At 39.6% G+C, this 25539-nt stretch overlaps 1 protein-coding gene across 13 annotated transcripts in view; it reads left to right on the top strand.

Moving 5' to 3' along the window:
• mpp7a (MAGUK p55 scaffold protein 7a) overlaps positions 1–25539 on the top strand; it is a 515701-nt gene that overhangs the window by 413009 nt on the left and 77153 nt on the right. For 11 of the 13 annotated variants that reach the window (XM_072253895.1, XM_072253897.1, XM_072253899.1 and 8 more), the window contains 4 exons: positions 16418–16614; positions 17427–17491; positions 19825–19845; positions 24863–24904. In XM_072253895.1, coding sequence (XP_072109996.1) covers positions 16418–16614; positions 17427–17491; positions 19825–19845; positions 24863–24904 — 325 coding nt within the window. The remainder of the gene's footprint in view (positions 1–16417; positions 16615–17426; positions 17492–19824; positions 19846–24862; positions 24905–25539) is intronic. The other 2 variants (XM_072253902.1, XM_072253903.1) reach the window with 2 other exon arrangements.

Genomic DNA, 25539 nt, shown 5'->3' with positions numbered 1-25539 from the left:
AGTAGACAAGCCCTCTAATCTGTCCTGCCTGAGCACTGCTGTAATATTTTCCCTAACAAGCAATGCTACTCCCCCACCTTACATTCCTCTGCCTCGATCAGTTGATCAGTTATCAGTTGATGGTTCAGCCCAAGACCCTTCAGCAGGACTCCAATATGAGAATTATTATAAAATCTACAGAATTTTGCAATGCATCCACCTTCTTCACAGCCATCTCATTCAAAAGCTTTAGATATAAGTTGTCTTGACCTGTGGAGCTCATACTCTTCAGTCCCATTAATTTTTCCAATTACATTGTTAATTTCTTTGTTCCCCTTGTTAAATCTCAACTTGATTGTCTTTTCCCTTGGTAGAGCATTCTAAAACTAGGAGGCAAAGGTTTAGGGTGAGAGGAGAAATATTTAAAAGAGACCAAAGCAGCAACTTTTTCACACAGATTTTGTCAAGTGGATGGAATGAGCTGCCAGAGGAAGTGGTTGAAGCAGGTATAGTAGTGTAATCTAAGAAACTCCGGATAGGTACGTGGAGGGACGAATTCAGGAAATAGGGGCTAGCTGATCAGCATTGATTAATCTTGCCGAAGAGTCTGTATAGCTGCTGCATTGTTATATGACTCCATGACGCTTGTACTCCTCCACTGAACTTGTAAATCTTAGTAATGTTTTGGTCCTCAGGTTGTAAAATTGACATCATGTTGGCATAATTGAACTATTGGAATTAACAAAGCACAAAATACAGTATGGCATTCAAAAGTAATCCCAAGTGGGAGATACTTTCTCACAAGGGATTATCACAGATCTCATGTGAAACAATTTTGCAAACGATCCTGAAAAACAATACAGGTGATGAAGAATTGCTTATTCAAATACCAAACATCTTGAATGTGGTGGATTTTCATTCAGTGGAGTAAAATGGGTTTGCGATGAAAATATCTATCTCTGTTTTGAATTAAGACAATAATTGAGCTTCCATAGTTCTCTGAGACAGAGGATCTAAAGAATGATGAAATTTGAATTACGAAATTTCTTTTCATCTCAGTACTAAATTGCCTCTCCCTTATTCCGTGACTGTGACCCTTGGTAATAGACTTGGCCAATGAAAACCATATCCCTGTCAAACCCTGTAAGAAATTTGTGTTTCCATGAGCTCTCCTTGCACTACCCAACTCCCCAGAGAATACAGACCACATCAACTCATTTTCACCTCATATAGCAAACCTGCCATCCTCAGAAGCAGTTTTGCAATTCCTTGATGACATGGTTCTTTTCCAGAGTATAACAAACCAGCTTAAAGGTGATCCAGCTGTGGAAATGAGGTTAAAAGTAATAGTTCAAAGGAAAAGGCTTACAATGTTGCTAGGGAAAAGCAATACGCTCAATCATTATAAAGTAAATTCAGTGTTCAGCAAAGAAGGTTTAAGATTGATAAGGAAACAAAGTACAAGACTAGCATATAATCTAGAGAGAAACATAAAAATATACTTTAAAGCTTCGACAGCTAAAATGACGGCAAGTGAAAATGACCAGTCCTCATGTAAACTTACAGCAGTTGCTATAAGTATTGATTTTGGATGTTAATGGGAAATTTACCTAAAACCAATGACCACAGCGCTATTGTATTTAAATTATCAGACCAAAAAGTATGACCATTTGTCTTGTTTGGGGACCAACTTGCCTGCAAGAGGTCAAGAGGTGGACATGTCAAATAGAGGGATGGGAGAACAAGAGTGGATTTTTTTCTCTGTCGAAGCAATGGGTATCCTGCCTTTTCTGGACATTGACCGTTGTTGAATGCCTTTATGGCTTTTCACAGTTATGCTGAAACTTACTGTTGTATTCCATGTTCTACACACCATCAGTGGGAATTGTGTGTGAGGCTGCTTTGTTTAAGACTAGTTTGTTTTATGATCTCTATAAAAGATTGAATTATAGTAATCAACATTTAGGATCAAAATTAATACTGAACCTATACTGTGAATGGAAGCATCTTATTAGTGTTGATTTTCACTCTTCACCAAAATATCATTCATGCTTGTGTCCAAGGGTTATACTAGCATACATAGGCCTTAAATAAAACAAATATTGCCATCACCGGTTGGGTCATGTATTATCATCAGGTACTTTTTAGTCTTCTCTATAGTAGAAAAAAAACAGAACCCTTTCACATTCTGACATTTCCCTGAATTGTGACATTTGTCAGCATTTCACCTGCCTGTCCGATAGGTGTCCTCAGCTGAAGAGTCTGTTCCTGAGTCATGCTTGTTCTATGGGTGGTGGGGCCTATGAGGCTTATAAGATTATAAGAGGCATAGATAGAGTAGACAAGACAGTATCTTTTTCCCAGAGTTGTAATGCCTAATACTAGAGGGCATGCGGATAAGATGAGAGGGGCTAATTTCAAAAGAGATGTGACGAGCAAGTTTTTAATACAGACAGTGGTGAGTGCCTGGGATGTGCTGTCTGGAGTGGTGGTAGAGGCAGGTACATTAGGGTCTTTAGAGAGATGTTTAAATATGATATGAATGTGAGGAAAATTGAAGGATAGGGACATTATGTGGGCAGAAGAGTTTAGTTCGCCATTTGATCGCAAATTGGATTAATTTGGCACAACGTTGTAGGCCGAAGGGCTTGTCCCTGTGCTATGCTATGTTCTACATTCCTTCCAGTGTCAACATTCTTAATCCCTTCCTTCCATAATTGCTTCCAACACACAAGGAAGGCACAGATGACTTAAAACCCATGCTTTTAAAAAACTACTTCTTTATAATGAAAAGAATCATTGTCACTCATCTATTCTTCAAATAAAACAGAAACACATTTAGTTTGATCAATCTTACATTTGCAAATGGAAGAAGATGGTTCACACTTCCTCCCTGACTGTACAGAGCATAACATTTTTATTTATAATTGGAAGCATGGGGGGAGGGGGGGGTTGGCGAATCACGTACTGGGGAAAACCGCAGTGACCTGATTTCTGGCACCGAGTCTGTGGTTCAGAAGGGAAGCGGGGAGAAGAGGAGTGCATTAGTGATAGGAAATTCCATAATTAGAGGAGCAGACAGCAGATTCTGTGGACTTGAAAGTGACACCCAGATGGTATGTTGCTTCACAGGTGCCAGGGTCAGGAATGTCTCAGACTGGGTCAACAGTATTCTAAAGGGAAAGGGTGAACAGCTGGAAATTGTGGTACATTTTGGTACCAATGACATAGGTCGGAAAAAGGAGGAGGTTCTGAAGAGAGAATATAGGGAGTTAATTCAGCAGGACCTCTAGGGTAGTAATCTCCAGATAGCTGCTTATGCCATGCACCAGTGAGGGTAAAAATTGGATGATTTGGCAGATGAATGTGTGGATAAACAATTGGTGCAGAGGCTGGGTTTCAGATTTCTGGATCATTGGGATCTCTTCTGGGGAAGGTATGACCTGTACAAAAAGGACTGGTTACACCTGCACCCGAGGGGGACCAATATCCTTGCAGGCAGTTTTGCTGGAGCTGTTGGGGAGGGTTCAAACTAATTTAGCAGGGGGGTGAGAACCAGGGTGATAGGACTGAGGATGGGGCAAGTTGGTCTCCAACTAGATGCAGTGTGTAGTGATGCTATGAAGAAAGACAGGCAGATGATGGTGCAAAACTGCAGTCAGTGGGATGAGTGTAACAAGGGGATAAAATTGAAAAAGGTGATGAATTCAGGACTGAAGATGTTATATTTGAGTGCATGCAGTATACAGAATAAGGTAGATAATCTTGTAGCACAGTTAGAGATTGGCAGGTATGATGTTGAAGGCATTGCTGGAAGAAGATCATTGATGGGAGCTTTACATCCAAGGATACACATTGTATTGAAAGGATGGGCAGAGGGGTGGGTGGCTCTGTTGGTTTAAAAAAAAGAAATCAAGTACTTCAAAAGAGGTGACATGGCATCGGAAGATGTAGAATCCTTGTGGTAGGGTTAAGAAACTGCAAGGGTAAAAAGACCTTGATGAGAGTTACATACAGATGTCCGAACAGTAGCCAGGATGTGGGCTGCAAATTACAACGGGAAATGGAAAAGGCATGTAACAAGGGCAATATGCAGGTAGATTAGGGAAATCAGGCTGGTGCTGGATCCCAAGAGAAAGAAATTGTAGAATGCCTATGAAATAACTTTGATCATAATATTGAATTCACCTTGCAGTTTGTGAAGGTAAGCTAAAATTGGATGTATCAGTATTACAGTAGATTAAAGGGATTGAGAAGCATGAGAGGGGAGCTGGCTAGAGTTGATTGGAAACAATGGCTGGATTTTCTGGGAGCAATTCGAAAGGCACAGGAAAGATACATCTGAAAGATTAAACTTTTAAAAACCAACAGAAGGCATCTTAAAAAAGCCATAAAAGAGAAAAGATTAAATATGAAAGTGAGCTAACCAATTATATAAAAGAGAATACAAAACGTTTTTTTTTCAAATATACAGTCATTATTGTTATGTGCTGTGTCATATGATAGTTTTTGGCAAATTTTTCTGCAGAAGTGGTTTGCCATTGCCTGCTCTGGGCAGTGCCTTTACAAGATGAGTGACCCCAGCCACTATCTATAGTTTTCAGCGATTATCTTCCTGGTGCCAGTGGTCAAATAACTTGGACTTGTGATATGCACCAGCTGTTCTATCGACCATCCACCACCCTCCTCTCATGACTTCTTGTCACCCTCATCGTTGGGGAGGGGGAGCGCCAAGTAGTGCTACATTTTGCCGAAGGATTACCTGCAGGCTAATGAATGGAAGGAGCACCATACACCTCTGTTGGCAGAGACGTATAATCAGTATAAAGATATACAGCAGATATGCAGTATAAAGAGTAAAAGAAAAATGAGTGGATATTGGATCATTGAAAAATTGAAGTTTGAGAGGTAGTAAAGGGGGACAAAGAAATGGCGGACAAACTTAATAAGTGTTTTGTATCAATATCCACTGTGGAAGACACTAGCAGAATGTCAGAAATACAGAAGTGTCAGGAGGCAGAAGTGAGTGTTGCTTATTATTAAGGAGGAGATGCTTGAGAAGCTGAAACGTGTGAAGGTAAATAAATAATCTGGACCAGATAGATTACACCCCAGGGTTCTGAAGAGGTCACTGAAGAGATTATGGAGACATTAGTAATGATCTTTCAAGAGTCACCAGATTCTGGAATGGTTCCAGAGGGCTGGAAAATTACAAATGTATTTGGCTGACAGAGCTGTTGGAATTCTTTGAGAAAATAACAGACAATGAAGATTCAGTGGATGTTGTCTGTTTGGATTTTAAGAAGGCCTTTGACGAGGTGGCACACATTAGGCTGCTTAACAAGATCAGAGCCCAAGAAAGATTCTAGCTTGAATGGAAGATTGGCTGACCAGCAGGAGGCAATGAGTCGGTATAAAGAGGGCCTGTTCTCATTGGCTACCAGTGAATAGTGGTGTGCTGCATGGGTCAGTATTGGGACCATTTCTTTGTACATTATACGTAAAAGATGTGGATGAAGGAATTGATGGTTTTCTGGCCAAGTTTGTGGACAATATGAAGATGGGTGGAGGGCAGGTAGTGTTGAGAAAGCAAGATGTCTGCACAAGGACTTAGATTGGGAGAATGAGTAAGGAAGTGGCAGATGGAATGTTGGGTAGTGAAGTGTATGGTCATACACTTTGGAAGGAATAAAGGTGTGTACTCTTTTCTAAATGGGGAGAAAATTCAACAATCAAGTGCATAGGGACGTGGGAGTTCTCATGCAGGATTCCCTTAAGGTTAAATTGCTGGTTGAGTCAGTGGTAAGGAAGGTATGTGCAATGTTAGCATTCATTTTGAGGGGACTAGAATATAAGAACGAGAATGTAATGCTGAGGCTTTGTAAAGCATTGGTCAGACTGCACTTGGAGTATTGTGCTCCCTATCTAAGAAAAGATGTCCTGGCACTGGAGGGGGTCCAGAGGAAGTTCAGGAAAATAACACTGGAGAAGAAAGCGTTTAATGGCTCTGGCCCTGAACTCGGTGAAGTTTCGAAGAATCTCATTGAAACCTATTGAATACTGAAAGACCTAGATGGGGTGGATTTAGAGAGGATGTTTTCTTTACTGGGGGAGTCTAGGACCAGAGGGTACAACCTTAGAATAGAGGGACATCCATTTAGAAAAGCAATGGGGAAGAACTTTCTTTAGCCAGAGGGCTGTGAATTTATGGAATTCATTACTGCAGATGGCTCTGCAGGCCAAGTCAATGGGTATATTTAAGACAAAGCTTGATAGGTTCTGGACTAAATATGGTGTCAAAGGTTATGGGGAGAAGGCAGGAGAATGGGCTTGAGAGAGATAAAAAAAAATTAGCCACGATGGAATGGCAGAGCAGACTCAGTGGGCCGAATGGCCTAATTCTGTTACTGTGTCTTCTGGTCTTACCCCTTATAATGTGAGAACAGAGTATGCTGTCCTCCCACACTGATTGTCAGCATCTCTGAAGGTCTATCCTGGGCCCAAGAGTTTGATGCAATTACAAGGAAGGCACAGCAGCAGCTATATTTCATTAGTAGTTTGTGGAAACTGGGTATGTCACCTAAGACTCACAAATTTCTACAGATGTACCGTGAAAGCAAACCAACTGATTGCGTCACTGTCTGGTATAGAGGGACCACTGCACAGAATTTGGAAAAAGCTGCAGAAAATTGTAAACTCAGCCAAGTTCCATCGTGGCCACTAGCCTCCCCAGAATCAAGGACCCCTCAAAAAGGTAACGTCCAGCATTACAGATCCCCATCGCCCAGGACATGTCCTCTTCTCATTGTTACTATCAAGGAGAAGTTACGGGGGCCTGAAGAGACACACACTCAACGTTTCAGATCAGCTTTTTTCCCCTTTGCCGTTAGATTTCTGAATGGACAATGAACGCATGAACAGAACCTTACTTTTTATGCTCTCTTTTTGCACTGCTTACTTAATTTTATATATATATATACTTATTTATAGATTTTTATTGTTATTATATATTGCAATGTACTGCTGCTGCAATGCAACAAATTTCACAATGTATGCCAATGATATTAATTCTGATTCTGGAGTGCTAAAGGAAGAACAGACTAACTGTCCCTACTTCTGCATTTCTCACAAAGCGGCCTCTGCTACCTCTGTTGCAAACATGGGGGATTTCAATTCCAATTACTTGCTTTAATGGAACAAACTCCCTCCACACCTACCGTACCATGTCCAGACTGCATTTTGGTAAAATCATGTTACTTGGCTGTCCTACCTGCATACAGGCAAAGGCTAAAGAACAAAGGTCCAGAGATTAGAACAACAAAGAGGTGGCAGTGGGAGGCAGAGGAGCAGTTACAGCATTGCTTCCAGTCAGTGGACTGGGCCATGTTCAAGCAACTTATCTGAGCATGTATGAATACACCATTGTTGTAATGGACTTATTAAAACAGCTGTAAACGAGTGTGTCCTCACAAAACCATTCACAATCTTCGTCAATCAGAAGCCCTGGATGAACCATGAGATCTGAAGTCTACTAAGGGCTAAATCAGAGGCATTCAAGTCTGGTAACCAACAAAGTTACACGAGGTCCAAGTGCCGTCTCCGGAAAGCCATCTCAAGGGCAAAGTAGAAATTCCAGATCAAATTTAAATCAAAGAACAACACTCAACAGTTGTGGCAGGGCTTGAGTATTATCACCTCTCATAAAATTAAATCAAGTGACATGGGCGACACAGAGCTTCACTTCCAGATCAGCACAATGCCTTCTATGCTTGCTTTGACCATCAAAACATGGAGGAGCCATCACAAACTCCCATGTTTCCTGTTGATCTCAGTTTCAAGCCAACACGGAGGGGGAACCCATAAAAAGCAACTAGCCCAGATGGCCACATACTAATGACCTGTGCTGAGCAGCTGGCTGCTGTGCTCACTGAGATCTTCATCCTCTTGCTTTGGTAGTTTGTGGTATCCACTTGCTTCACGCAGGCTTCAATGATACTGTTGCCTAAGAAGAGCATGGTGACCTTCCTCACTAGCACTTACATCCATTCCTGCTTTTGAGAGATCAGTGATGAAACACATTAACTCCTGCTTGAGAAGCAAATTAGATCCGCTCAAATTTGCCTAATGGAGCAACAGGTCCACAGCAGATACTATCTCATTGGCTCTTCACTCAGTTCTGGAACATATGGACAGCAAAAATGCATACATCAGGTTTGACTATAATTGACTATAGCTCAGCATTCGATACTATCATCTCCTCAAAGCTAATCAATACATTCCAAGACCTTAGTCTTAATATCTACTTGTGCAATTGGATCCTGGATTTCCTCACTTGCAGACCCCAGACAGTTTGGATTGGCAGCAACATCTCCTCCAAGATCTCCATCAGCACAGATACACCACACGGCTATGTACTTAGTCCCCTGCTCTACTTGCTTCACACGTAAGACTGGGTGGCTAAACATGGCTCCAAACATTTTGCTGACAGCACCATTGTCGTTGTCCAAATTAAAGGTGGCAACAAATCAGCATGTAGGAGGGAGATTGGAAATCTAGCTGAGTGGTGTCATAACAGCAACCTCTCACTCAATGTCACCAAGACCGAGGAACTGATTATAGACTTTAGGAGAAGGAAACCAGTCCTCATTGGAGGATCAGAGGTGAAGAGGGTTAGCAATTTTAAATTCCTCGGTGTTATAAATTCGGAGGACCTGTGCTGGGCCCAGCATGTAAGTGCAATTACGAAGAAAGCGTAGCAGTACCGCTACTTCCTTCAGGCTTGTAGAGATTCGACATGTCATCTAAAACTTTAACAAACTTCCATAGGTTTGTAGTAGGCTGCATCACAACCTGGTATGCAAACAGCAGAGCCCTTCAATGGAAAACCCTACAAAAAGTAGTGGATATGGCCTGGTTCATCACGGGTAAAGCTCATCTACTGTACATCAAAGATTGTTGCAGGAAAGCAGCATTCATCATTAGGGACTCCCACACCCGAGACATGCTCTCTTTCCGCTGTTACCATCAGGAAGAAGGTACAAGAGCCTCTGGACTCGCATCATCGTGCTCAGGAGCAGTTGCTACCCTTCAACCATCAGGCTCCTGAATCAAAGGGGATAACTTCACTCAACTTCACCTGCCCCATCATTGAAATGTTCCCACAACCAATAGAATCACTTTCAAGGACTCTTCATATAATGTTCACAATAATTATTGCTTATTTATTTATACTATTGTTTCTTCTTTTTGCACTTGCACTGTTTGTTGGCTTCTACACAATGATTGCTAACTACCTTAAAGGCAGTGTGAATATACTTTCACCAGCTTTATTGAAAGATCAAAGGAAATTAAACCACTGTGCTACTCATCCTTATAACTGACCTTCAAAACTTCACACAACACACATCAAAGTTGCTGGTGAACACAGCAGGCCAAGCAGCATCTGTAGGAAGAGGTGCAGTCGACGTTTCAGGACGAGACCTGAAACGTCGACTGCACCTCTTCCTACAGATGCTGCTTGGCCTGCTGCGTTCACCAGCAACTTTGATGTGTGTTGCTTGAATTTCCAGCATCTGCAGAATTCCTGTTGTTTGCATTCAAGACTTCACATTCCATTCTCACAGACCTCACTACGCACTTTGGTGAACCTTCTGCTTGAAATCACTTCGAACTGTGAGAAGTTCTAGGAAAGATGCCCATTGAAACTGTACATTAAGTATCTCTGTTGAACATTAAAAGAAATTCTAGTTGACGAGGGCGAGTCTCAAGCTATCATTTAGCAATATGTACAGGTTTTCCCCGCCATCCGAAGGCAGAGCGTTCCTATGAAACGGTTCATAAGCCGGAATGTCGTAAAGTGAATAAGCAATTACCATTTATTTATATGGGAAAAATTTTTGAACATTCCCAGACCCAAAAAATAACCTACAAAATCAAGCCAAATAACACATAAAACCTGAAGTAACAGTAGCATATAGTAAAAGCAGGAATGATATGATAAATACACAGCCTATATAAAGTAGAAATACTTTGCTGCAGCACTGTCTAGCGCAACGAAAACCTCGCGGAAGCACTCTCGGCAGAAACACTCTCTCCAGTAACCTTTAAGCTATGAAGCTGCCAAATCATACCAAATAACACATAAAAATACACAAGTAGAAATAATGTATGTACAGTGTAGTTTCACTTACCAGAATTGGGAAGACTCCAATAAATTGCAGTTTCGTCACAGTTAAACACTTGCTTATATGAATAACCACCTGACGCAATTGGCAATTGCCTCTGACCTGGGCCAACATTTACGTGCTGGGCGGCACCTAATTAATTAGCTTGTTTATTTCAGCTTTTTTCTTAAAGATGTTCTGGGTGTGTTCCAACTACTGCATTCTTCGTGGCAATGTATCGGTCTGCGGCCTGGAGGTTGGGGACCACTGCTTAAGCTATGAAGCTGCCCTTGCCTCAGAAACCGATTAAACCACCCATGACTACCTTTAAATTCCACTTTCGCAACACTTTCGTCACCATCGTTCAGTGCTTTCTGTTTCAGCCTATTAAAAAGACTGACTGTTTTCTCCTTAAGTATAAGAAAACTTAATGGAACACCATGCTTTGTACACCCATGAATCCAATCAAGCAATAGACTTTCCATTTTATCCATTATTGGATGCTGACTAAAAGAGACCACTTTCCTACGAGCAGACCAACAGTAACATCGGCAGCTTTCAAAAATCTTTCTCTCCACGTATAAATAGTGCGAATGGTGGACGCAGGCAAGCTAAACACACGGACAATGTCCTTACTTCGTTCACCATGATCGAAACGCTTAATTATGTCTAGTTTTATGCTAAGTGTAACACCCTTACGAGCTCTTTTAGGCTTTTTTGATATCTTAGAACTCATCTTGCTAACGGATGCACAAAATAAATCGAGATAAAGCACGTGTTTAAGCAATGCCAGCTAGAATGCAGTTCCGGGGGAGGAGCTTGGCTGCTCGAGGCACGCACTGCCTTTTTTTGTAACTGTGAAGACACCTTCTGTTAGCGAAAACAGGTATCTAATGTAGGCCTTTCGTAACAGCGAGGCGTCATAAAGCGAACGTTCGGGAAACGGGGGCCACCTGTATTGTGATAATGGAGTCATGAGAGATTGCAGATGCTGGTATCTGGAGTAACAAATAATCTGTCAAAGGAACTCAGCTGACTTAGCACGATGACTGTCCACTTGCTATTAGACTGTAAGCCTCCATTAGCTCAGGCAGCAGCACGTTTCACAGTTCCTTCGCTTTCTCTGTCAGTGAGCAACTCGCTAATAGTGTAGACCTACAGTACTGTAAATTCTTAATGTACAGCAGGATCTTGCGATCATTAGAAATACTTTTAAATGGACAGAGTGCCTTTTGTTGACCCCGTAGAAGCTGCTGCGACTGAACAAGCTGCTCTCGCTGTAAGTAATTCAAGGATCCAGATGCAGAGGGAAGTATGGAGATCTAGGGTTTCAAGCTTGATTATTAGTACTGAAGAAATGGATGGTGTTGAACATCAAGTTGTATTGGTAAACAGTAGCCTGATGTGTGCTTTGCACCTGTCTAGGTGCTCCAAAGCAGAGTGGAGAGCTAGTGAGATTACGTCCGCTGTGGACCATTGCACAGTAGGCAAATTGCAGCAGGTCCAGTTCCCTGCTCAGGCAAGAGTTAATTCTGATCATAACCAACCTCACGAGGCACTTAATTACAGAATTTGTGGTGTCGTCAACATCGTGGCCTCTCTCCCAGATGAGCTCAATGGCTTTTATGCTCGGTTCGATGTCGCTAACTCAGAGCCTCCGAGGAAAGCCGCCGCTACAACCTGCAACCTGGTGGTCTCTGAGGCTGAAGTACGCAGATGTTTCCAACGAGTGGACAGTCGCAAGGCTGCAGGACCGGACGGCATCCCAGGGAGAGTACTCAGGATGTGTGCAGCACAACGGGCAGGTGTGTTTACAGACATTTTTAATCTCTCCCCCTCTCAGTGTAGAGTGCCCTCCTGCTTCAAATTATTCACCCTTGTCCCTGTACCAAAAAAGATCAAAGTAACATGCCTGAACGACTGGCGTCCTGTCGCACTCACCTCAATAGTCAGCAAATGCTTTGAGAGGCTGGCCAAGGATTACGTCTGCAGCTTGCTACCATCCAAACTGGATCCCCTATAGTTCGCCCACTGACACAACTGATCGACAGATGATGCAACAGCTACTGCTCTACATACCGTCCTTACACATCTGGAGAAGAAGGATGCTTATGTGAGAATACTGTTCTTGGACGACAGTTCAGCATTCAACACTATAGTTACATTCAGGCGCGACAAGAAGCTCAGAGACCTCGGCTTTGACCCTGCCTTGTGCAGCTGGATCCTGGACTTCCTATCAGATAGCCGGTAGGCAGTAAAAGTGGGCTCCCTTACCTCTAACCCTCTGACTCTCAATACAGGAGCCCCTCAGGGCTGCGTACTGAGTCCCCTCCTTTACTCTCTGTATACCTATAACTGTATCACCACCCACAGCTCCAATCTGCAAATTAAATTTGCCGACAACACTACATTGATTGGCCTTATCTCAAACAATAACGAGGTGGCCTACAGGGAAGAAGTCATCTCTCTGACACAGTGGTGTCAAAAAAACAACCTCCCCCTCAATATCGCAAAAACAAAGGAGCTGGTTGTGGATTACAGGAGGAATACAGATGGGCTAACCCCAGTTGACATCAATGGATCTGGGATTGAGAAGGTAAACAGCTTCAAGCTTCTCAGCGTCCACAACACTGAGGACCTCACATGGTCTGTACACACTAGCTGGGTAGTGAAAAAGGCATGACAGCACCTCTTTCACCTCAGACGGGTGAGGAAGTTTGGTATGGACCCCTAAATCCTAAGCACTTTCTACAGCTCAATTGAGAGCATCCTGACTGGCTGCAACACTACCTGGCATGGGAACTGTACCTCCCTTAATCGCAGAACTCTGCAGGGGAGTGGTGTGGACAGCCCAGCGCATCTGTAGTTGTGAACTTCCCATGATTCAGGACATTTACAAGGACAGGTGTGTAAGAATGGCCCGTAGGATCAATGGGGACCCAAACCATCCCAACCACACTCTATTCCAGCTGCTGCCATCTGGGAAGCAGTACTGCAGCATAAAAGCCAGGACCAACAGGCTCCAGGACAGCTTCTTCCACCAGGCCACTAGGCCATCAGACTGATAAAATCACGCTGATTTGAGTGTACTCTATATTACACTGACTGTTCTATTTATTATAAATTCCTATGATTGCACAGTGCACATTTAGATGGAGATGTAAAGTAAAGATTTTTACTCCTTATGTATGTGAAGGATGTAAGAAATAAAGTCAATTCAATTAAATTCAAAAGTGAGTCATGATGGTGACTTACCCTACTCTTCGTGGGCACCAGGATGATTGCTGCCTGTTTCAAGCAGGTGTTAATCTTAGACCACAGCAGTTCTGCATACAAAGACTTAAGTAAAGACAGAATCCATGGAGAGGAGGCTGTTTTTCATGATTTGTTGAGCTTTGTCGACAACTCTCACCAGATTCTTGCAGTCACAGTTGTTATACCAAGCCATAATGCATCTAGGCAGGATGCTTTATTATGGAGTGCAATGATAAATAATTGTAAGGGTCGAAGGGACATACCACATTTCTTTAGCCTCCCAAGGAAGTAGAGACATTGGTGAGCTTTCTTGGCCATGGTGTTTATGTGGTTGGATCAGGACAGACTGTTGGTGTTGTTCACTGTTAAGAACTTGAAGCTGTTGAGCCTCTCAACCTCGGCACCATTTATGTACCCAGAGCATGTGCACTGCACCCACTCCTGAAGTGCCATCTGGCTGACAGGGTCCAAAATTACCTTGATGATAGAATCCAAAGAGTAGTGGTGGAAGATTGCTTTTCTGATTTGAAATCTGTGACTAGCAGAGATCAGTGCTGGGATGTTTCTGATATACATTAACAACTTGGATATGAATGTTGGGGGAATAATTAGTAATTTTGCAGATTAGATTAGATTATGAGAACACTCAGTCCTCTCTTATTGTCATTTAGAAATGCATACATTCATTAAGAAATGATACAATGTTTCTCCGGCGTGATATCACAGAAAACAAGACAGACCAAAGACTAACCCTGACAAAACCACATAATTATAACATATAGTTACAGCAGTGCAAAGCAATACCATAATTTGATGAAGACAGTCCTTAGGCATAGTAAAAAAAAATAGTCTCAAAGTCCCTGAGTCGATTGACTCCCGAGTCCCCGATAGTGGTGGCAAAAAGGAGAAACTCCCTGCCATAAACCTCCAGGCACCGTCAACTTGCCGATACCTTGGAAGCAGCCGACCCTGAGTCCATCCGTCCGAAAACTCTGAGCTTCCGAGCAGCCGAGCAGCCTCTCCGATACAGCCTCCCGAGCGCCATCCTCTGCCGAGCGCCTTCAACCTCTCCCCAGTCGTTGGAACGTGCAAAGCCGAGGATTCCGAGGCCTTCAGCTCCAGAGATTCCGGTTACCACACAGTAGCAGCGGTAGCAAAGCAGACATTTCAGAAGTTTTCCAGATGTTCCGCTATACACTCACGTCTGTCTCCATCAAATCAGAATTGTGCACGGTCCCCTACTTGACAGGTAACAGATATTCATCACCGGAGAGGTCGTGTGCGCCGCCATCTTCTCCCTTCTTGATGCCATGAAAGTTGAAGGTGCTTTGCAGAGTAAGGAAAGTTGTGTAAGGCTACAGCAAGATGCAGATCAGATGAAAATTTTGCAGAGCATTGGCAAGTGGAATTTAATCCAGGCAAGCGGGAGATGATACATTTTAGGAAGTCAAATACTGGTTGGATATATACAGTAAATAGTAGGCTGCTAAAGAATGCTGATGAACAGAGAGACTTGGGCTTTATACTCATAGTTTTCTGAAGGTGGCAACACAGGTTGATAGGGGGTGAAGGCAGCCTATTGTCATACTCATCTTCATAAGTCAGACTTTTGAACATTGCTGAACTTTGCCAATGGAAAGATACAGTTAGACTTTATAATTCCTGATATTTTTTCTTAATCCTTCAGCCCTCTGTATCTGTAGTCCCATAATTTAGTCATAATGGTACAATGCTGTGTATTATTTTTTGGTGTATGGTTGTTTTCCTCTTATTAAGTTCAAAAACTGCATTTTAAAAATGATGCCATTTAGCCATCTGAGGAAACACAAATGTTTGCAATTAATTCAGTTCTGGTTGTGATCAGTTTAGTTGGTGAACAAAAGATTGTGGAATCTTGGTTTGTCCTGGAATAATTCGTACTTTGAGTTCAGAGTTTCTTGATCTTTTGCAATCACTTCATTGATTTTGGATAGTTTGGTCTGAATGCCAGAACACAGCAGTAACTCCATGGTAATCTGTGGATCATGCATCATGTGTATTTTTTATTCTTTGTCCTTTATTGTCTTTCCCTTTTGCCCTTTCTTAAATGTTTACCTTCCATATGAAATAATCCATTAATCACAAAATCCTTGACAGTTTACAACATTTGTCAACTGTGAATTGAAAATGGACATTTAAATAACTGTAATTTTTGCTTTAATAAACTGTATCAAAAGTCAGTGACTTTTAAAGAAAAATTAAATGAGGTCTGAGGTTAGAAAAAACTGTGAATCAAAATTAGCTCTTATTTCCAGTGATCGTCATTGAACATGTGGCGGAAATAGCCTATTAACTGCATGGTGGTCAAATGCTTAAATGCCAAAATGATTGATTTCAGGTCTCTATTTATAAATAGCTTAGCACCTGTCAGGATAAACTTACATTGGAGGTTATCCATGTTTGAATAATGCTTACAAATGCTGTGAGTATAAAAGGGTTATAGTACTTGATCAGTGAATTTAAAAAGTGATGATGTTATGTTATGATGGGTGGTTACTTATCCTGTTGTCTCTCTATATCATTCCATTGGCAATGTTAAGCCATCCTTTCCATTGTACAATAGTAGTGAACAATTTTAATAATTTTTTCCCAAAATGTTCATTGGATTTCTGATTTAAAGAAACCACAACAACTTTTTAATTTGGCAGCATTTTCTCACACATGTAAGCAGGATTTTTATTTTACAATGAGTGAGATTTGCCTCTTCACAGGGGGGGATTGGATTTATAGATTAAACTGCATTAACTTTGCTGAGCTCCATATTATTTTTTTCTAACTTTTGACATTTCTTCACAATGGTTTGATGCCTGATTATTCTTTCAGTTAACAGATGGGGAAAAAAAAATTCGATGAAATTATTTCACTCTCCTCAAACTCTCGAATGAACAGCTTCTTTATATGTTGCAGTCTCCTCACAGATGGAAGTTACTCCTGGAATTTATATTTAAATATAAAAAAAGATTGTTTTCTTTCTTTCACAGATGTTTGTCAGGACTTTATTTGATTATGATCCTAATGAGGATAAAGCTATTCCATGCAAAGAAGCTGGGCTTTCTTTCAAGAAGGGAGATGTCCTTCAGATCGTCAGCCAGGATGATGCAACCTGGTGGCAAGCCAAGCGAGAGTGTGATGCCAATCTGAGAGCAGGATTAATCCCATCAAAGCAGTTCCAAGAGAGGTAACCAAATAAACAGCCTTAAGGCTGTTTGAAAGCACAATAAACTCCATAAGCAAATGTCTACGTTAAAAACGCACATTGGAATGTCATTCAGTAGTGAGATAGGCCATTCTGCCCATCAGGTCCATGGCAACTATTAAGCTTCAAGTTACATTTTTCACTTTATTCATAAACACAAGAGATTCTGCAGATGCTGGAAATCCAGAGGAACGCACACAAAATGCTGGAGGAGCTCAGCAGATCACGCAGCATCTATGGAGAGAAATAAAGAGTCGGCATTTCAGGCCATCTTTCATTAACCCTCCCCAGATCCTTTTACCTCCACATTCGGAGGTAAGTTACAATGGCTATTTAAAGTATAGGCACGTCTTTGGAGTGTGGGATGAAATCAGAACCCTCGGAGGAAAGCCACATGATCACAGAAAGAATATGTAAACTCCATGCAGCACAAGAAGTCCAGTTCCACCGGCTGTATCATTGTGTTGTCCATGTGTGCACAATGGAAATAGCAAAAGTGAATACAAAGCTCTTTAGATTTTCTCATATTTCTTTGAAGTAGTTGGCAGTAAAGCGTATCACAGTGGCTCTTCTAGTCTGGAAAAACGTGGAAAAAAATTTGATGTGCAACACAGAACATAATTGTTTTTGGATTTACTAACCAAAGTTTGAAAGTTTATGGATTTATTTTGTCTACAGCAAAACAAAATACATTGCTTTGGATTAAAATGCTGCTGTAATATTTGTCAAAGGTTTTTGTATTCTATTCAGCCACTGGTTCCACTGTTGACAGTTCTGTAATTGGCTTCTTGCAGGAGGTTTGCACTTCGGAGACCTGTGGCATTTGTTCAGCCACAAAGGAATTCCAATAGACGATCATGTAAGTCAATAAATTGCATGATAATTTTTTAAAAGATCTTATTTCTCTGTCCCAAGAGCAAAGAAACACTGTTAACCTCGAATATTTCTATCAGTTTCTCTTATTCTCTTTAGTGTGCCATTCTAGTAGAATGGAAATCTGCACTTGTGATCTTCTGCTCATGCTGTTACTTGAGTTGGCACGTGAGCCATGGTTACAGCTAAATGAAGTGTTTAATGCTAGGCTGTGGCAGTTCTGAGAATGGCAAAGTTCCCTCATGGAATGATAACTATTTTAAATGATTGACAAAACTATGATTCAGATTTAGTTTGGAGATTTTACCCAGCTAAGCAGAGCTTTGGAGATGACTTGAAATTGGAAAGACTGTTTTAAGTGCACTTCTATCACATTTACATACTGTAATCTGGTTTTATCCATGTCCCAGAGTCATAATAGGTTATTTTTCAAACACATACATTTAGCAAGTCAAATAGATTTATAGGCCATTCGTAAGATTGTTCTTATGTGATTTGAAAAATTGAGCACTACTGTGCTAATTTAATGTGTTTTTGAATTGGGTAGTCGTGGTCTCAAACTTATATCTTCCATGAATGAATTCTATAAATCCCCTCTATTTTGGGCTGCTGTAAACATTTTGGCCATTATTTCAGAACTCAGCATGACTTGTAAAATGATTGTTAGGTTTTCCACTAGCTTGGATAGCTTTAATTTTTTAAAAAATTTTGATTCAGCTTTTGATTTTTGGAATTAAGACCACATGAACAAGAGGAAGTTTTTAACTGCATCCAAATGTTATTCATTTGAACAAGATGTAACCTAGTTTAACTGGCAAGTTTTGTCTCTCAACTGTGGTACCATTTTCAGTTGCATTTGAACTTGAACTGAGACAAAAGAAAGAATGTATTGTGAATGGTACCAATTTTGAAAGGCTAAAAGTTTAAAAATAATTTAAACCAGGTGTTTGCAAATAATCTTACATCTTGCAGTAATGAACCTTGTCTGTTGTGGCAACTTCTTGCAGACTTTTCTTGTAATCAGTTTATCTAATTAACTTGAATACTTTAAACACACCAATGTTTAAATAATTAGGAGCTTTTATCACCATTTGTGTAAATCAAGCACTCAAATCATTTAGACTGGAGGTGTAAGCTGGTGGCTAGGTACAGGAATTGCACGCCCATTTAGATCAAGGTGGTGCTTATAAGAATCACCACAGCAAATCATATGTGGTGTAGTACTTGTCCCTTGATCTTCGCACTCTATCTGGAACTTAGTGCATTACTTAGGGTAATAGTAAACAACAGGAATTCTGCAGATGCTGGAAATTCAAGCAACACACGTCAAAGTTGCTGGTGAACGCAGGGTCTCGGCCTGAAACGTCGACTGCACCTCTTCCTACAGATGCTGCCTGGCCTGCTGCGTTCACCAGCAACTTTGATGTGTGTTGCTAGGGTAATAGTTCTGGTTTTCTTTAATCAGAAATTGTACACAAAATGTGCTTGAAACTCTGCTAGTTAGGTTACAATTTATTTCTTATAAAATGCTTTTGCACAAGTGGAAGTAGTGTATGAACCAACGCAAATCAAGTATAATTGTTTCTTTTTTATTTTAATGGAAATGATTCATTGATATTCATGAGAGTAATAACCTTGTGCATTTTATTACTTCTGACAATTAATATAGGACTAATAATAGGTATTTTAATGAAGATTTCTAGTCTTATTTATCATCATAGAAATGTTTTAAAATGCTTATTAAATTATGTATACCTAGAGAAGTAAGCACATTTAAAATGAAATTCCAAAACCATTGAAACAGATTTCAGAGAACCAAAATATAATTGGCTTTGAGAATAATGTATTTGACTTACAATTACCTTTTTGAAATGTTGGTTTGACTGATTTTGCCTCGATGACATGAATGCAAATAAGCTGAAACCCAATTCCACTATTCCTGAAAGGAAACTTAAGTTAGTTGTCATATCATTTAATTTTATTCTGTAATAGTAAAGTTTATACTATGTCATAAATTGAATGCCTTGAGATCTTACTGTGATCGCATCAAGTTAAACTAACTCAGTTAAATAAAATACATGTCTTATGGTCTTATACAAGCACTTAAATCCCAAAACATGTTTGAATCTCCATGTTCTGGAAAATTCTAGGATATAGCTGAGTTGAAATATAGTACCTGATTGTTTCAAAATTACAGATGAAATGTTGTTTTCTAATACTGCCGTGTACATTTGTGTGTTTCCATCCTTAATTCTTGTTGATAGTTATAAAAGAAAAAAATATCTTTTTTTCTTCCTCCTTTTTGTTGGCTGTTCTAAGATGAGGAAACTATTGAGAGTGGTAGGTTAATTTTTGTTGCTTTTTGAATACAATTGCGCAATTTCAAAGTCTAGTTCCAAACTATTTCAATTTTGTACTTTCTCAATTTTTTTTACTGCTTCTCAGAGGAAATTGAAGGTATTTGAACTTATATTTATATACAGAAATAAAATTGATTTGTAATATTAAAAGTAAAATGCTGAAATGCAAAAGCACTTTGTTAATTTTGCGTGTGTTGTTGTTCATTTACCTTCCGTTTACTGGGCTACTGTTAAAAACATTAAATAAAAATTAAATGAAATTAAATAAAAGAATAATATGCAATTTGGCATTACGATTTTTTAATGACAATTTCACCAACAGAAAAGCTTTGTGGTGTGGATTTCATTTAGTGTGTCCGGTGACCCATTTATTAGCAGATTAAGTCAAATTCGTAAAGGTATTTTTGAAAACCTATAAGAACAAAACACAATTTTGATATTTCCGTGTTGAGCAATACGTATAAGATATGACTTGTAGATAGTTAAGCTTACTGGCTATCCCTTGATTTGATGGAAGATTTTCCCAAATGGGAAGACTATAAAATGAGACCATTTGATTCATAAAAATCAAATTTTGGACCCCTCAGGCCAAGTTATTTGTTGTTTAGTGAAGCAGAATTGGAATCCATTAAGGTTAAGGAGAAAATGACATTCTAGTCAGTGTGGCTTACTGAAAGGGAAGATAAACAGATTAAGTGTATTTTGTTTGATTTGATTAACTTCTCCATATTATTAACGATCAAAAGTGTAGCGCTAATGTTGTCCATTCACGCCCAAATCCATGGCTGACAATTACTTGGATGTTTAAGGATGTTTAAACAGTGATCTTCCATTGTTGATAGAATGGAAATAAAATACAATGCAGGTATTATCAAGAGTTTGTTACATTTATCAGTCACCATTGAGTATTCAAATTCAGGTGTTTGCTTGAATTCCGCAAAATTCAAGAGCACATCAATACTAATGTATACACACAGGTATATGTGTTACAATTAGAATGTATCATTATTGCATAAGTACATCCTTTGTAATCATTGAATAGCTCGCTGGCTGTGATGGGTTCTGGATCAAAAATGGAGTTCAGACAGCAAGGGTCACCACTGAAACTAAAATGGATATTCCACATCTTCCTCTTTTTCCATTGTTTATCTTATTTTATTTTAAAGGTACAGTGATTTGCTTCATTAACTGTATATTTTATGCAGTAGCTTTTTAAATTCTATCTTTAATATAGTTTATTGTTTTAAATTATCTGATATTTGAAAACTGTTAAACTGGGGATATAATTTTATTCCTGTTATCCTCAAACCCTTCATTAAGTATTATTATTAAAAAGTTATAGCAATGTCTTGATTTTCTCCACAGTATGACAGCCAGCTGATCCATCCTACAGAATGTGCTCTATATTCTTTAAGCTTCGTTGCACTTCGGCAACCCAAAAACCACACAGTGTTACAACTGTTGCCTAACCATGGCCTTCTGCAAATTTGTCAATCCTTTTGACTTGAGCAGCCTGTGTTTCAAATTGGAAAATACAACTTGATTTTTTAGGATTTTATCTCCGGGCTGTCACACTCTCCGGAATGTATATTTTGATCTGTGTCTTTATCTTGGTTCAGTGTTGGCGCATGGCCAAGTGGTTAAGGCGTCGGTCTAGTGATCTGAAGGTCACTAGTTTGAGCCTCAGCTGAGGCAGCCTGTTGTGTCCTTGAGCAAGGCATTTAACCACACGTTGCTCTACGACGACACCAGTGCCAAGCTGTATCGGTCCTAGTGCCTTCCCTTGGACAACATCAGTGGCATGGAGAGAGGAGACTTGCAGCATGGACAACTGCTGGTCTTCCATACAACCATGCCCAGGCCTGCACCCTGGAAACCTTCCAAGGTGCAAATCCATGGTCTCACAAGACTAACGGATGCCTATATCTTGGTTCAGTAACCTCTTTTGTTTCCTTCTGATGGTTCATATTTTGAAGCTAAATTTCAGTCAATTCTTATCTTTGTCCATCTGCTGTTAACCAAATCCTTTCTTTTGACATCATTTATTTTATTTTTAAATTGTGGAATCTAAACATTTCCTCACAGCAAATGTTTGAACCTCAGTTTGCATCCGTATTACTTGGAAGATAGAAATATTTGTTCCCTTAAACCTTACTATTAAAAATTTATCAACTCTACACTTCAGGGATGAAAAGAAATCCTGTGCGGTATATAAATATTGGATCAACTTTTAAAGTTGGCAGTAAATTAGATGGTTGAACATCCATTAGGTTGACTATAGTAAACAGATCTTATGTTGCTGCACAAAAGCTAACTAGAGATTCAAATATCACTGCAACACTACGCTAATTAGAGAGGAACCTATATAAGCAATGTATGTTGTAATCCATTAGTTTAAAACTTTCATGATGCCTTTAAGAATTCACTTGAAGTTGAAGGATGTTCCTTTTTTTCTGGAGTGGTGCATGAGTGTATGAAATAGCAGCTTCTCATCCAGCACTTGTTTGAGTGTCAGGTTTTCCAGAAGTTAATAATGAAAGAAATGCGGATGAGTAGAGAAAACTGAACAGCAACTTACTGATTTCTGCACTCTTGTGTCCCTCACTCTGCCCCCAACACATGTTTTGATCTTCCAGTTGCATATCATTTCAATTTCGCATTCCCCTCTGGCATTTGCCTGTCTGTCCTCAGCCTTCTCCTTTGAGGCCAAACACAACTAGGAAGGCAGTGCTCATATTCTGCTTGGACATTCTACAGCCCAGTGATATGAACAATGAATATTATAATTTCCAGTAACCAACATTCCTTGTGTTCCAGTCCCATTCTCACAAGTTCACCCAAGAACGCTCCCTTTCTTTACTTTCTCCATCCATCCCTGCTCCCTCATTACCAAGACTCTTCTCCCTCCCCTCTCTGGTTCAATCTGCCCATCACTTATCTGGGCTTCTTCTAATTTCTTCTTTTGTTCCCCCTTTCTATATTCTCCTCGGCCTGGTTCCATCAGCTTCTGTCTCAATATTCCCCTCTCCCCCTCCCCATTCTCATTCTATCTGCCCATCATTCGCCGGCCTCATATGATTTTACTTCTCAGCTAATAGCCTATGTCTTACCCCTGCCTCTCACTTCTACTTCCTGGCTTTCTTTCCTCTCTGCTCAGTCCTGATGCAGCCTTGGCCCAAGATGTTGAACGTCCCTTTGCCTTCAGGTGCTGCTTAACTCACTATATTTTAACTGGAGTTTGTTTTGCTTCCCTTTCCAGCATTGGCCGTCTCTTGTATCTCCTGAATAACTTATATGTTTACCTGAATAAACTTGGACTATGGAAGTTGCTGTTCAAGTTACACTCTAGTAATAATGAAACCTAGTTGGAAAATCTAAACCACTGATCATGGCAAGTATTCTGAATTTGGACTGGTCATCCATTCAGGGAAATAGGATAGATTTGTTTGCCAGGTAGATGGTGGAAACACAGACAAATAAAAAAACTAGACTTTAATTTACACTTTAGAATTTTAAAATCAATTGTGTAGCAGCTGCCATTGGTAAACATCTTGGTAGAAAGTGATACCATGTAAATAATCAACAGCCCAGTTTTTCGTCTATAAAGATTTAGAGTGGGCTGATTCGACCTCAAAATAAGTCAAATTTCACAGATAACATGTTGATTTATTTATTTAATGACTGGAAAAAGCAGACAGTGCATTTATATGTTAGTAAAATTAGAAACTTTAGCAATATGAAACTTTAGTCATTAGCTGCACAGCTTGTCTGCAAATGCTTCATAAAATAAATGTGGATTTGCTTACATAGAATAAGATTATTACCTAAGTGATTTTTAATTCAGTTCTGAGCAGTAGGATTTAACATTGCCAAATGTTGTGTTACACGCTCAATTATTTCCTTCCTTTTAAAGATGGCATGGTTATCTATCAAATAATTCTCTCGTAGGTCACAGGGTTGTCTAAAACACTTGTGTTCTTGACCAGATGATATCGATGAATTAAATGCATTTTGGAGCCAGAAATATTATTTTCTACCCCTTCCATCTTTGTTTTATCCTGCTGTATGTGCGATATATGAGCACTCTTTGAGTACTGATTGTAGTTTTCATCGTTCATCCTATAACATGAATTGGAAATGAAAAGAGAATACTTATACCAATTATTATCATTTATTTTGATACAATTTTCTGTGATTTTAATTTTGAGGCAGTTTTTACAATATTTTAGTTGTTTGATTTTAAGATTTTTTTAATAGAACATTTGGAAACCTACATAATTTAGATAGGAGGCACATATTAGCCAGCTATGACAGCATTTTCCAGGATCTGTTAGCAATAGCAGTGTCTTATCCTTTAATATGGCAGCAATGCGTTACTTGTCTTGTTACTAAGAATTCAGATTGAAGTTGCAATAATAAAGTGTTTGCAAAAGCCACTTTTATCACATGGATGTATAAACTTGTTATTAAAAATTGGCCAAGTTTTCACAGATGTTCCTCATAAAATTAAATCCAGAATTGAAGCGAAAACCTCAAAACTTCAAGTAAAATAGTAACTAAGATGCTAGTGGTTTGTTGAAAATTGGCCAGTGAAGCCAGAATCAATACCCAGCCTCAGGTTATTTGAATAGTTCTCATTGTAAAACACAGTAGTGGCATAAACATTGACTGTGATATATTTTAATGTTGAAATCCCAAAGTGGTGCCTTTTTAAGTAAGCTTGGTTTATAAATGCAATTGATTATGAAGTGCTATAATATGTTTATGCCTTTTTCTTCTGTTTAAAATGTTTGCAAATGTATTTTCAAAGCATTATATGAAAGAGTCAAAAGAAGGAATCCATCTCAAATTGAAAACTTGAAATCTCTAAGTCGGTGTTAACTGGAGCTCTTGTCTTGATGGCTTACGTTGTATCTGTCTGCATTTTTGGTTGGGCCTCTTAACTGTTCTGCTTCTTTTTCTGGCCTTTGTTCATTATGCTTGTATCCTTTCTCCAGAAGATGCTGAATATGGTGACCTTTTCAGTGGACTCTATATAGGTGAGCAAATAGACACAGCTCATAATATCATTTATTTCTGAACTTCTCTTAATTGTCAAATCTTCTGTCTATAACAGTGCATAACATTTGGAAACTCAGTTAATTTCTGTTTGTCTGATTGTTTAAAACTTTCCTTATATTTTATTTTGTAAATAAATTTTCTTAACTTTTAATTTTTTTCTTAGAAACAACAGAACAGTTGAGTTTAGAAATGAAAGTACTATCCAAATTCAGATGTTTCAAATTCAGGTTAGCAATGGTCTTTGTCAATGCACGCAACAGCCTGGAAATTCTTACTGTATACAGTTGTTGCAAATGGTCAAAGAAATATTGATGTTAGTGAAATGAGTTGCAAATGGCCAAATGTCACTTTTCTGATTATCACTTAACAGTGCAAGATTAAAGCAGGACATGGATCAAAATTTGTCCTGGACCAACACAAGACATGCAGTTTGGAATTAGCACCCTGTTGATTGCATTATTTTCATTTTTGTAGACTTAAGGGTATATTTTTGTGTTGTCTGCAAACTTACTAATTAAACTACCACCAAACACATCTCTACCTCCCCTCCACCTCCACTCTCTGCATTCTGTAGGGATTGCTCCCTCTGGGATTCCCTTGTCCATTCGTCCTG

This window comes from Mobula birostris, chromosome 3 (assembly GCF_030028105.1).
Source record: "Mobula birostris isolate sMobBir1 chromosome 3, sMobBir1.hap1, whole genome shotgun sequence".
Classification (NCBI taxonomy): domain Eukaryota; kingdom Metazoa; phylum Chordata; class Chondrichthyes; order Myliobatiformes; family Myliobatidae; genus Mobula; species Mobula birostris.
This window is presented reverse-complemented; position numbering and strand designations above follow the sequence as displayed.